Below are 14349 nucleotides of genomic sequence, written 5' to 3'. Positions count from 1 at the left end.
ACCATCTCACCGTAGAGGAGGCACCATCTCACCGTAGAGGAGACACCATCTCACCGTAGAGGAGGCACCATCTCACCGTAGAGGAGGCACCATCTCACCGTAGAGGAGGCACCATCTCACCGTAGAGGAGGCACCATCTCACTGTAGAGGAGGCACCATCTCACCGTAGAGGAGGCACCATCTCACCGTAGAGGAGGCACCATCTCACTGTAGAGGAGACACCATCTCACCGTAGAGGAGGCACCATCTCACTGAGGGTAGAGGAGGAGGCACCATCTCACTGTAGAGGAGACACCATCTCACCGTAGAGGAGGCACCATCTCACCGTAGAGGAGGCACCATCTCACCGTAGAGGAGGCACCATCTCACTGTAGAGGAGACACCATCTCACCGTAGAGGAGGCACCATCTCACCGTAGAGGAGGCACCATCTCACCGTAGAGGAGGCACCATCTCACCGTAGAGGAGGCACCATCTCACCGTAGAGGAGACACCATCTCACCGTAGAGGAGGCACCATCTCACTGAGGGTAGAGGAGGAGGCACCATCTCACTGTAGAGGAGGCACCATCTCACTGTAGAGGAGGCACCATCTCACCGTAGAGGAGGCACCATCTCACCGTAGAGGAGGCACCATCTCACTGTAGAGGAGGCACCATCTCACCATAGAGGAGACACCATCTCACTGAGGGTAGAGGAGGAGGCACCATCTCACTGTAGAGGAGGCACCATCTCACTGTAGAGGAGGCACCATCTCACCGTAGAGGAGGCACCATCTCACCGTAGAGGAGGCACCATCTCACTGTAGAGGAGGCACCATCTCACCGTAGAGGAGGCACCATCTCACTGTAGAGGAGGCACCATCTCACCGTAGAGGAGGCACCATCTCACCGTAGAGGAGACACCATCTCACCGTAGAGGAGGCACCATCTCACTGAGGGTAGAGGAGGAGGCACCATCTCACTGTAGAGGAGGCACCATCTCACTGTAGAGGAGGCACCATCTCACTGTAGAGGAGGCACCATCTCACCGTAGAGGAGGCACCATCTCACCGTAGAGGAGGCACCATCTCACCGTAGAGGAGGCACCATCTCACCGTAGAGGAGGCACCATCTCACCGTAGAGGAGGCACCATCTCACCGTAGAGGAGGCACCATCTCACCGTAGAGGAGACACCATCTCACTGAGGGTAGAGGAGGAGGCACCATCTCACCGTAGAGGAGGCACCATCTCACCGTAGAGGAGGCACCATCTCACCGTAGAGGAGGCACCATCTCACCATAGAGGAGACACCATCTCACTGAGGGTAGAGGAGGAGGCACCATCTCACTGTAGGGGATCTCACCGTAGAGGAGGCACCATCTCACCGTAGAGGAGGCACCATCTCACCGTAGAGGAGGCACCATCTCACCGTAGAGGAGGCACCATCTCACCGTAGAGGAGGCACCATCTCACCGTAGAGGAGGCACCATCTCACCGTAGAGGAGACACCCTCTCACCGTACAGGAGGCACCATCTCACTGAGGGTAGAGGAGGAGGCGCCATCTCACCGTAGAGGAGGCACCATCTCACCGTAGAGGAGGCACCATCTCACCGTAGAGGAGGCACCATCTCACCGTAGAGGAGGCACCATCTCACCGTAGAGGAGACACCCTCTCACCGTACAGGAGGCACCATCTCACTGAGGGTAGAGGAGGAGGCGCCATCTCACCGAGGGTAGAGGAGGAGGCACCATCTCACCATAGAGGAGACACCATCTCACCGTAGAGGAGGCACCATCTCACCGAGGGTAGAGGAGGAGGCGCCATGTCACCGAGGGTAGAGGAGGAGGCGCCATGTCACCGAGGGTAGAGGAGGCGGCATCACCGAGGGTAGAGGAGGAGGCGCCATGTCACCGAGGGTAGAGGAGGAGGCGCCATGTCACCGAGGGTAGAGGAGGAGGCGGCATCTCACCGAGGGTAGAGGAGGAGGCACCATCTCACCATAGAGGAGACACCATCTCACCGTAGAGGAGGCACCATCTCACCGAGGGTAGAGGAGGAGGCGCCATGTCACCGAGGGTAGAGGAGGAGGCGCCATGTCACCGAGGGTAGAGGAGGCGGCATCACCGAGGGTAGAGGAGGAGGCGCCATGTCACCGAGGGTAGAGGAGGAGGCGCCATGTCACCGAGGGTAGAGGAGGAGGCGGCATCTCATTGAGTGTAGGGGAGGAGGCGCCATTCATTGAGCATAGAGAAAGCAAAGCACCCTGAAATTGAGCGTTGGGGAGGTGCCATCTCATTGAGCGTAGGTGAGGCACCCTCTGGTTGAGCGTAGGGGAGGCTCCATCTCACCGAGGGTAGAGGAGGTGCCATCTCATTGAGCACAGGGGAGGCACCATCTCATTGAGCACAGGGGAGGCACCATCTCATTGAGCACAGGGGAGGCGCCATCTCATTGAGTGTAAGGGAGGCGCCATCTCACCAAGGATTGAGCATAGAGAAAGCAAAGCACCCTGACATTGAGCGTTGGGGAGGCGCCATCTCATTGAGCGTAGGTGAGGCACCCTCTCGTTGAGTGCAGGGGAGGCTCCATCTAATTGAGCGCAGGGGAGGCGCCATCTCATTGAGCGCAGGGGAGGCAACATCACATTGAGCGCAGGGGAGGCGCCATCTCATTGAGCGTAGGAGAGGCGCCATCTTATTGAGCGCAGGGGAGGCACCCTCTCGTTGAGCGTAGGGAAGGCACCATCTCATCTCACCGAGGGTAAAGGAGACGCCATCTCATTGAGCGCGGGGGAGGCACCATCTCGTTGAGCATAGGGTAGGCTCCCTCTCGTTGAGCGTAGGGGAGGTGCCTTCTCACCGAGGGTAGAGGAGGCGCCGTCTCATTGAGCGCAGGGGAGGCGCCGTCTCATTGAGCGCAGGGGAGGCGCCATCTCACTGCTGCTCCTGCTTTGAAAAGCATCACTTTGAATTCCATCTCTAGTCTGTTCCTGCCCCCCCCACCTTACCTGATCACCTCCAGCCACCCAACTCTCATCTGTACCAGCAGGCTGGGTTTGAGATGATCTGAAGCCTTGTCCCGCACTCAGTGACATCACTGCAAGGCAGACACAACATTTCTGCATATAGGGGACAGTCACGCTGCTATAGGTGACCCCAACCCACTCTCCTGACTGTTTTGGGGTCTCTAACCTCTGAGGAAGCAGACACCTGGATTAGGGGGACTTTGTAGCTATGGGGTCTGTATGACCGGAGTCACTTCATCTCCAGCTGGGTGAAGCCCATCTACCTTCCCAGTGGTTAGGCGTCTCTACCACTACCTAAGACTTTCTGGCCATTTTCTCCAAATACTGACCATGAAGGCTGTAGTAGCCACCAAGCGCATCTGCTGCACAGTCTACCTCCGACCCTCCAGAGCGCTGAGAACAGGCCAGGCCACCGGAGGCTGTGCCCATCTCAGATTCAGGGTCCCTCTAGAGTTGCAGCCTCCTGCCGGCACCTCTGATTTGCAGGGCCTCATTTCAGACCTTATGAAGTCATTGCATATGACCTGGCCAACTTCTCCATCCATGGCTACCACTACCGAGCCCTCCGAGGTCTTCCTCTGTGCAGGGGCCTCACCTGAGAGAGTGCTGCAATGGTTCCCCATTGTGAGGAAGTTTGGTAAACTGCAGTCTATACTCTACTCCACCTAGGTAGATAGAGGGTGTACTTACCTTTTAAGAATTCTACTAACAAGGCAGTTAGAGTTCTTCTGGCAGGTTCTGCCCTTGTCCTATACTGGCTCCAGCCTCAGTCTATCAATCCGCAGCAGAATAGGTTACATGCCTCAAAAACGATCTTTCCACTGCAAGTGCAGACCCTTGGAGCAAATGTAATTTGCAATGTCCTCTGTGAGCTACCAAACTTCTCCTTTGCCCTTGTGTAGAGCGGGCAGTGTACATTCGTTACAGTCATGTGCTCTGCTCTATGGACCCTACACATCTCATAGTCCATATCAGGAGCAAGCAGGAGAGTGTGGCGACATTTGTACATACAGTGGGACCATGGAGAACGAACGTAGTCACCCTCTAACAGGAAGTCAGATTACAGCGGCAAGGAAATGGGAGATTTTGGGGAGATTGAGGGCAGTAGAAAGGAGTTTTGGGTGTATACTGGAATAGAACCCTCACATTAGGTCCCACATGGGTTAGCTGTCCATACAGATGCGCAGAGCTCTCTGGTTATCATGCTGGGATGCTGAAACCAGAGAAGATCTGATTGGCTTGGCCTTCAAGGGGCGTCTTCTCTTTGGTTCTACATCTGATACCGATTGAGGATTCCACAGGAGGGCAGTCCATATTCTTCAATGTAGGAGCTGTAGGGAGGGGTCAGTTCAGCCCCATCAATGTACGTCCTTAGAGCCCAGCCCCCAGGCAGCCCATTGGGCTTGTAGTCAGAGGCAGGCTAAGCCTTCTGGCAAACTTTCATTATGAAGTTGTGTCCCCATTTCTACAGGTGAGGGACTGTTCGCGCATCTGTGCGGGTTCTTGGGTAGTTTGCCCTTCGGGGAGCAGAAAAGCTCTCCATTAGACTCGTAGGGTATCTCCTGGCCTCTGCTACTCACTTCAGTTGCTCCCTGCTCTTCCCTATGGTACCTCACTGATTATGACACCTGCCCTTGTCCACTTGGGCTCCTCTCATCCGTTGACCCCTTGCGCCAAAGTGTCAGTTCGGCTTCTGGAGTTGGACCCCACCCCGGCCAGTACTCTCCTCCTTTAGAAAACTGCTCTTCCCTACGGCTTCGTAGACCCTCGGTTTTGCTGGATACCCCCCCCCAGTGTCCTCCATCTCCAGCGGTATCCTCTGACCTAAACTGAGACCAAAATTGACTTTTCCTCCTCTGGAGAGAGAGATGCACAGCCACAGTGTTGCTCACACACACCTGATACATCCCAGAGTATTGACTCCTGTGTAACCCAGTGACTATACTGGTGTCCCTCTTGTGGGACACTCAGAGGACCAAAAATACAGAGAGAAGGCATTGTGGATCCTAGTAGACTCTCAGTGGAAAGGTTTGTTCCTGTCATCATTCTGCATTGAGGACCTCTTCCCATAGAGGGGTCTTCCCTTCTTCTATCTCTTCCTAATCCACCTCCGCCCTATTCTCCGCTGTTCTAGGTTCAGTTCCTGAGCCGTCCGTTGTGTGTGTCGTCACGAACCAGGGAGTCCCTTGTGTGTTTCCTCAGGTAAGGCGTCTTCTCCCATTCAGAGGCTTCCTCCTGGTGGACAGTCATTTTCGAGACTGCTTTCTGGTACCCCAGATCAGGTGGTGCCCTCTGCGCCTTGGGGCCCCACTCTGGAGAGATCTCCTGGATTTCCAGTCTTCTGCCTTTCAGAGGTTTCTTCCTGGTGGACAATAATTTTTGACACTGCTTTCTGGTACCCCAGCACAGGTGGGGCCCCACTCTGGAGGGATCTCCTCGGTTTCACTGTCTTGGACACCCACCAAGAAGAATGGGAGTACATTCTACTTCAGGAGAGGTGGCCTGGCATCTGTGCTGGAAGATACCATGAGTCTTGGTCTCACTGCAAGGAAATTAGGGATCAGGTTCCTCTGCAGGTGACCTCTAGTCATGAAGGAGAGCCCACACCCTTTGGTGCACCTATGGCCTTGCGGGTAAAGTTTGTCATTGGAGACCCCAGCTTATCATTTGGCTATTGACATTCAGAATATTCTAGCCCCCCTCCACAGATATCCTGGCACTAGGACAGAACTTGACCCGGGGGATCAGGAGTATTCCTAAACCTGTGGCTAGAGGTCAGGATGGTCTGTACCGGCCTTCAACTGGATTACTCTGCATTAACCTCAGTAGTACTTCCGAGCTTTGGAAAGGGTGCATTGTCATCATCCTTGGGTCTCCATCCCATTTTCTGCCCCCTTTGAGGGGTGCTTATTATCTCTTCAGTCTTTTTGACTTCTTGTGATCACATTTTTGAGTTCCTTGTCAGAATCGGGAGTCAAATTCCACTCCTACGAGGCTGTTGTGGTACATACACAAGTCCATCCATTTCAACCAACATAAAATATTTGTCAGGGCTGGGCTCAGCCCTTCCTTCTTCTGAGCTGGCCTCTCAGTTGTCGGCTATTTGCCAGCTCCCGTCTCTCCACTGTGACTCACCTGTTGATGATATCCTGCTCATCAGTCCTGCCTACTTAAGCCGTCCAGTCCAGATGATCTCTGTCTTCGCCTTGGTCAAAATCGCAGAGATTATCTCCTGCGTTCCTGTTAAAGACTTGCTTGGCTGACATTCCTTCTGGCTCCAGATCCTGCTTACTGTTCCACTATGCTGATCTTTGGCTTCCTGACTTTCTGGCTTGTCTGACTGTTCGTTCCAGTTACCAAACTTTGGCTATGTTTTAACCACGTTTGTTCTATTTACTTCTATTATTAAACAAGTGTGATTTAACGCAGTCCAATGCATGGTTTCTGAAAATATTTTATTATATGAAAAACAATTTGCTAATGTGCCTACTATCTGGGTTATAGTGCTTAGCTGCTGTATGTTATTGTTGTCATCATAGTGCAGATATTTTTTATTTTTCATAGACAATATAATAACCCCGGCTCTGATTCCGGAGTTTCCTTGACAAGTCTTGTTTACTGAGGGATCTCAGGTCCTTCCCTTCTGTTTACTTTTTGTTTAGTTCCTTCCAAGGACTTGGCCCCTTTTCTTGACCTCATCATGTTCTGGGAAAACGTTAACCTGCCTGTTTTTGGTGGGTTCTGATTCATGGTGGGATCCCTCTCTCTGGATCCATTCTCCCTTGGTGGTGGTGTCCTGGTCTGAACTTCACGTTGATCCTCCGTGTTCTTCGCTGGTCATGTTGGCGGTTCTCCTATATGGTCGGGGGTTCGGCCTCATCCGGTTCAGATTTGGGCCTTGGCTTGGTCCCCGGTCCTTTCTGGGCCTGTTAGTCATTGTTGTCCATCCTTGGACTACTTTTGGACATCCATACTGGATCTGAATTCCTGTGTCCATCAATGGACCAGAAAGAAAGTTTATTATGGTAAAAGTTCCTTTTCTTGGAGACGATTGAGGGACTCAGATCCCTCGTCTCTCTGTGTGCCTTCATGCAGTTGGCAATGCTTACTACAAACTGAGGCATGCTGGGAGGAGGGGGCATTTTCCTGGGGCTGGCCTACAGATTTCCAGTTTACCAATCCCCCTGTAGACGACAGTATAACCCAACAGTATCTGAATTCCGGTGTCCTTGAATGCTCTCTAGGCAAAAGTCTTCCCATTATCTCCCTATATCTGCATCATGGTTCTTCTTCTTCCTCCACAGGGGTGAACGATTCGCCTTCGGTCACCATTATTTTCGGCCCCACGAGACGCACCACGCGCCATCGCGCAAGTTTTACCACAATGAGCTTTTCCGCATGCCGCTGTATGAGATCATCCCGCTGGAGGCCGTGGTGGGGACATGCTGCGTGCTGGACCTGTATACGTACTGCAAAGGTGAGTGTCTCCCCATGGCGGGGTCTGATGTACGGGACGCACATCATATGGTTTCTATTTACAACCCCCCTCTGTGTCTTCTCGGCAGGCCGGCCGAAGGGAGTGAAGGAGCAAGACGTTTATATCTGTGACTACCGGCTCGACAAATCGGCGCACTTATTCTACAAAATCCACCGGAACCGCTACCCGGTCTGCACTAAGAGCTACGCCTTCGACCACTTCTCCAAGAAGATGGCCCCGAAAAGAGACTTCTCTGTAAGTAGCGCCTATCCTCCGACACCGGGGGGTTGGGACAGAACTCTAGGCTAAATATCTGATGGAGCGGGGAAGGGAGAAACAGATGCAGTGTTCACAACTGGGAAGCACTTGTGAGTCAAAGATGGAATCCAAAAACAGGTGATCTGGCTCAAATGTCCTCCAGCCATCGATGGTAGTCAAAAAGGAAAGATAGAGCTGGCAACTCCGAAATCCAAAGGAATATCTTTATTTCTTACATGATGTACAGTTTAAAAAAGGGGCTAACGCGTTTCGGCAAGTAGCCTTGATCACAACTGAGATCATTAGCACTTTTGTATACTCTACATCATGTAAGCAATAAAGATATCCCTGTACATTTTCGGAGTTGCCAGCTCTATCTTTCCTTTTGAACTACTTTCAGGGAGCGTTCCCCTCACTTCCTGTTAGGACAGGAAATGAAGGATAGAACTTCATACAATGTGATTTCCTGTCCTGGTGACACCCTCATTTCTTGTAAGGGTTTCACAGGGACAGGAGGAAGTAGAAACCTGACAGGTGCTCTCACTCTTCCCCGCACCCTCTGAAGAAATGAAAGGTTGTGGTATGGAATGGGGTGGGGCCCCGTGACTCCTGCATTGTAAACCTCCTCCATCTTGTTTTGCAGCCTCACTATGTGCCAGATAATTACAAGAGGAACGGCGGCAGGTGAGCACGCTCTCCTCACTGATCTGCATTCATGTTCTCACCCTGCTAATACATCCCTTTACCAGACCCCGCGTTGTGTGCCGTTTATCAATAGGTCATCATGGAAGTCAGAACGGCCCAAACCCCCCAACGCGGATCTCCAGCAGGAGGACCCCATGCCCTTAATGGAAGAGCTGATGGTGAACCATGACCCGGCAGTACAGGAGGACTCTGAGGTGGGCTCCATGCAGCTGGAGGGTGGAGATAGCGCGGCAGTGGAGAGTGAAAGCCCCCCGCTACGTCTCTGCTCCCTCGAGAGACAGCAAGCCAAAAGAAACAAGCTCAACCGGATCCTCCTCCACCTGCTGGACAAACTACCCAGCAAGAACGGTGAGTGCCGGCAACCAATCAGAGGCCACTTCTCACCCGACCCAATATAAGTGATGTCATCAACATCAGGGCATCTGCAGGTTGTATGAAAACTCTGCCCTGAGCTCCTCCCCAAGCCACGCCCCCTGATGCACGACAGGAGCTCAGGCTGAGGCCGCTCTTCACTTTCCCTGTAGATCGGGAGGGAGGAGTTTCCATGCAACCTGCACAGGTGAATTCCGGATGAGTATTGAGATGCCGGCACCCTTATACAGTGGGGGGGGGGTCTCCAGATCAGGTAGTGCAACAGCAGGGGGAGGGGTGATGTATAAGAATCAATATATGCAATAATATGCACGTTGGTGAATCTCACCAAGCTGAACTTGCTGCGTCTTCATCTTATTGGCAATTTCTGCTCAGATGGGTGGTGCCCAGTGCTACCATGTGGGGGGGCAGCCGATACAATTGTAAGGGGCCCTGGAGGGTGAGGGGCCCGCCCGGGCCAGAAGAAGGCAGGAGCGGGTGAAGGGGAGCCGTGTTGTGCAGTACACAAACGATCTCCGCGGTTTCTGCTGCTCTGTGTCATTGAGTTCAGACATCGAGCTCTTTACTTCCACCTCTGGCTACTATGTGTATGTGCACCCCTCGTGTGAGCTGCCTGTACTGTGATCAGCTGCAGTTCCTCTGTGTCTCAGCAACAGGTCAGCTTTGTGGAAACGAGAGCTGGGATTAGGGAGGAGGATCTCCTTTATAAGTAGGGGCTGGGAGGGGAGGGACCAGAGCTTTGTGTGTTTACAAATTTGTGTATGTGGGAGGCTGACAGATATATAGGGGGGGTGACATATATATGAGTGAGGTGGGGGTCGCAGTAGGGGCGCTGACATTTTATACAGGTCTGGGGGGGCTTGCATATATACAGGTGTGAGGGGGGCGGCTGACATATATACAGGAGTGTGGGGGGCTGACATATATATATAGAGGTGGGGAGGCTGACATATATACAGATGTGAGGGGAGCTGACATATATACAGGTGTGAAGGGGGGGCTGACATATATACAGATGTGAGGGGAGCTGACATATATACAGGTGTGAGGGGGGGCTGACATATATACAGATGTGAGGGGAGCTGACATATATACAGGTGGGGGGGCTGACCTATATATAGCAGTGGGGGTGCTGACATTTATACAGGTAGAGGGGGTGGGCTTGCATATATACAGGAGTAATGGGGGGGCTGACATGTATACAGGAGTTAAGGAGGGGCTGACATGTATACAGGTGTGAAGGGGGGGCTGACATATATACAGGTGTGAGGGGGGGTGACATATATAGGAGTAAGGGGGGGGGCGACATATATATATAGGAGTAAGGGGAGGGGGCTGACATATATACAGGTGGGGGGGCTGACCTATATATAGCAGTGGGGGTGCTGACATTTATACAGGTCGAGGGGGGGGGGCTTGCATATATACAGGAGTAATGGGGGGGCTGACATGTATACAGGAGTTAAGGAGGGGCTGACATATATACAGGTGTGAGGGGGCTGACATGTATACAGGAGTTAAGGGGGGCTGACATATATACAGGTGTGAGGGGGCTGACATATATACAGGAGTTAAGGAGGGGCTGACATGTATACAGGTGTGAAGGGGGGGCTGACATATATACAGGTGTGAAGGGGGGTCTGAGATATATACAGGTGTGAGGGGGGGTGGCATATATAGGAGTAAGGGGGGGGTGACATATATATATATATATATATATATATATATATATAGGAGTAAGGGGGGGAGCGACATATATATATATATATAGGAGTAAGGGGAGGGGGCTGACATATAAACTGGAGTGAAGGGGGGGGATTAATGCGTACAGGTGAGATGGCCGGTGTGCGGATTCAGTGGTGTGGCCCCTGGGGATTGTTGGTGGTCAGGCTCGGGGGGGCCCCGTAGTCTTGGGGGAGGGGTTGTGACCACTCTGGGTGTTCCTGACATGCCTGCTCTCTCTCTACAGCCATCGATGTGACGTATCTTCTGGAGGAGGGTCCCTGCAGGAAGCTGAGGAGACGCACGCTCAACCTACCCGAATGCGTCTTCAGGAAGTGAGGGCGGGGCCTGTTGTGTGCGGAATATAGAGGAGGCCGCAGGACATCGCTGTGGACCCTGCGGGGGGCTCCTTGTCTGCCGTAGCACTTCACTTACCATCACCCAGAAGGAGCAGAAAACGTTGCGGAGCCCATCGTGCACTGTGCGTGCGTTGCAAGCATTGTGGGCGGAGCCCTGCAGGCCCTGTCATGGCGGCTTCCTGTGCTGTGTGGTCACTTCCTCCCGTCTCATCGCTGGACGTCTCTGCTGCCCTTCCATGATGATCCGTGCGCCCCCCTCCCTCCCTCCTGTCCAGTCCTTTAACGCACTTTGCCCGGAAACAGCACTTTCCTCTCCGAAAAACATGGCGGCCATCCCGGAGAACCGCAGGAAGGGGGGATCCTTTCCCGATTGGATGAAGGAATACCCGTGCCACCACAAACTGGAACCTCGGCGTCCAATTGGGATGTACAGGGTGGAAGCTGGACTCCCTCTGAGCGCTCCCTCATTGCAGGGCGGCCATGTTCCCTCGGGGGAAGGGTAGATGATAAAAGGCACTTCTATGGCAGCTCAGCCAAACCCATCCCATCAGATCCGCCTATATTTATTTCCCCCCAATATCGGACAAGAGGCACTTTACCGGAACAATTCACACAATAGAGAGCGCCCTCACCTGGATGAGAGTCCACACTACCCCCATCCCCCCAAGACGGACCCTCAGGGTCCTCATAACCCCCCCCCCCCAGCGCCCGGGAACAAGGACGTCCTGGCCAACGGAGGTTACAAAACTCAAGCAAAGCCTAAGGATTTTGTTTTGTCGGTTTTAATGTCCTTATAAAAAAAAAAAAAAAGAAAAGAAAAAAAAAAAAAAAGAGATTTGTTTAATAATGTGCCAAGTAAGGGGTGTGTATATATACATATATTATATATATACATGAGTATATAAGCGTGGGTGTAAAGCAATACTATACATGTGGGCTCCGCGGAGCCGCGTCTGACGTATATACAGCTCCGCGTTCTGTCGTCCCGGCCGCCAGCTCCCGACACAGAAAAAAAAAATTATGAAATTCCTTTCAGTATAAAAAAGAAGAAGAAGAAAAAAATAATAATAAGAATATTTTATTAAAAAAAAAAAAAAAAAGCCAGAGAAGTGTTTTGAATATTTTCTTACTTCTAAGCCGGTGTGGAGTATGTGATACTTTCCGCGGCTCGCCCACTTCCGCGTCATTTTCACGGCAAAGTAATAATAATAATAAAGGGAAATGAATTTATTGTAATCGAGTCATTATACGAGAAGACGACGACGACAAGGCTCCGACTGACAATCACAGGATTCCGAGCGAGCAGCGATATAAATATATATATATATTCCTCCGTGTGTGTGTGTGCCTGTGTTTTCTGAGGTTTTTTTTTTTGTTTTGTTTTTTTGTTTTTCTTACCGGTGTAGAAATGTCATTTTTGTTGTTTTATAATGATGATAATAATAATAATGGAAGCAAAAAGGTTTCTACAGTCTAGAAGCACTACAGAGTGGCGTGCCCGGCCCCATCGGGTTCTGTAATTTGCTGCTAATTTCTTTCATTTTTACAAAGAGAGGAGAAGACATAACCTTAGTGGATTGTTTTGATGTTAATCTCTGTAAATCTCTGTATTCCCGATTCTAGCAATGGATGTACTCTGCAGTCTCAGCTCCTGAGAATCTAGTATTAAACAGAAAAAGTCCTGGTTTTCCTACTCGGCACGCCTCGCTTCTTGTCTGCTCCTTTGTTCCACTAATACCTCACATCTCCGATGCCACCTGTATGCTTGTGGTGACCCCCTTCCCGAGACATCCCTCACAGAGTGTGTGTGGTGTCCCCTTCCCGAGATATCCTCCATGAGTGTGTGTGGTGTCCCCTTCCCGAGATATCCTCCACTAAGTGAGTGTGTGTGGTGTCCCCTTCCCGAGATATCCTCCACCGAGTGTGTGTGGTGTCCCCTTCCCGAGATATCCCTCACCGAGTGTGTGTGGTGTCCCCTTCCCGAGATATCCCTCACAGAGTGCTTGTGGTGTCCCCTTCGCCAGATATCCCTCACCGAGTGTGTGTGGTGTCCCCTTCCCGAGATATCCCTCACAGAGTGTGTGTGGTGTCCCCTTCCCGAGATATCCCTCACAGAGTGTGTGTGGTGTCCCCTTCCCGAGATATCCCTCACCGAGTGTGTGTGGTGTCCCTTTCCCGAGATATCCTCCAAGTGTGTGTGTGATGTCCCTTTCCCGAGATATCCTCCACTAAGTGTGTGTGTGGTGTCCCCTTCCCGAGATATCCTCCATGAGTGTGTGTGGTGTCCCCTTCTCGAGATATCCTCCATGAGTGTGTGTGATGTCCCCTTCCCGAGATATCCCTCACCGAGTGTGTGTGGTGTCCCTTTCCCGAGATATCCTCCACTAAGTGTGTGTGGTGTCCCTTTCCCGAGATATCCTCCACTAAGTGTGTGTGTGGTGTCCCCTTCCTGAGATATCCTCCACTAAGTGTGTGTGTGGTGTCCCCTTCCCGAGATATCCTCCACTAAGCGAGTGTGTGTGGTGTCCCCTTCCCGAGATATCCTCCACCGAGTGTGTGTGGTGTCCCCTTCCCGAGATATCTTCACCAAGTGTGTGTGTGGTGTCCCCTTCCCGAGATATCCTCCACCAAGTGTGTGTGTGGTGTCCCCTTCTTGAGATATCCTCCACCGAGTGTGTGTGTGGTGTCCCCTTCCCGAGATATCCTCCACCGAGTGTGCGTTGTGTCCCCTTCCCGAGATATCCTCCACCAAGTGTGTGTCTAGTGTCCCCTTCCCGTGATATTCTCCACCCGAGATATCCTCCACCGTGTGTGTGTGTGTGTGTGGTGTCCCCTTCCCAGGATATCCACCACCGAGTGTGTGTGTGGTGTCCCATTCCTGAAATATCCTCCACCCAGTGTGTGTGATTTCCCCTTCCCGAGATATCCACCACCAAGTGTGTGTGGTGTCCCCCTTCCCGAGACATCATCCACCGAGTGTTTGTGGTGACCCCCTTCCCGAGAAATCCTCTACCAAGTGTGTGAGGTGCCCCCTTCCTGAGATATCTTCCACTGAGTGTGTGTGGTGCCCCCTTCCCGAGATATCCTCCACCCAGTGTGTGATGTCCCCTTACCAAGACATCATCCACCGAGTGTGTGAGGTGCCCCCTTCCCGAGATATCTTCTACGATGTGTGTGTGGTGACCCCTTCCTGAGATATCGGTACCCCTTTCCCATGATATCCTCCACCGAGTCGGTGTGGTGACTCCTTCCTTAGATATCTTCTAAATGTGTGTGTAGTACCCCCTTCCCGAGATCTCCTCCAACAAGTGTGTGTGTGGTGTCCCCTTCCCGAGATATCCTCCACCGAGTGTATGTGTGGTGTCCCCTTCCCGAAATATCCTCCACCAAGTGTGTGTGTGGTGTCCACTTCCCGAGATATCCTCCACCCAGTGTGTGTGGTGTCCCCT

At 52.2% G+C, this 14349-nt stretch overlaps 1 protein-coding gene across 1 annotated transcript in view; it reads left to right on the top strand.

Annotated features, from left to right (window-relative positions):
- The window catches only part of ASH1L (ASH1 like histone lysine methyltransferase), a 114805-nt gene extending 102212 nt beyond the window's left edge, over positions 1-12593 (top strand). Inside the window, 5 exon segments of the mRNA XM_077463795.1 lie at positions 7312-7484; positions 7573-7739; positions 8386-8426; positions 8521-8795; positions 10789-12593. Of these exon segments, the coding sequence (XP_077319921.1) occupies positions 7312-7484; positions 7573-7739; positions 8386-8426; positions 8521-8795; positions 10789-10880 (748 nt within the window). The 3' untranslated portion in view covers positions 10881-12593.
- The last annotated feature ends 1756 nt before the right edge of the window (positions 12594-14349 follow it).

Source organism: Lithobates pipiens, unplaced genomic scaffold, assembly GCF_037356315.1.
Source record: "Lithobates pipiens isolate NorthernLeopardFrog02 unplaced genomic scaffold, aLitPip1_a1.2 Scaffold_30, whole genome shotgun sequence".
In the NCBI taxonomy this organism is placed as follows: domain Eukaryota; kingdom Metazoa; phylum Chordata; class Amphibia; order Anura; family Ranidae; genus Lithobates; species Lithobates pipiens.
This window is presented reverse-complemented; position numbering and strand designations above follow the sequence as displayed.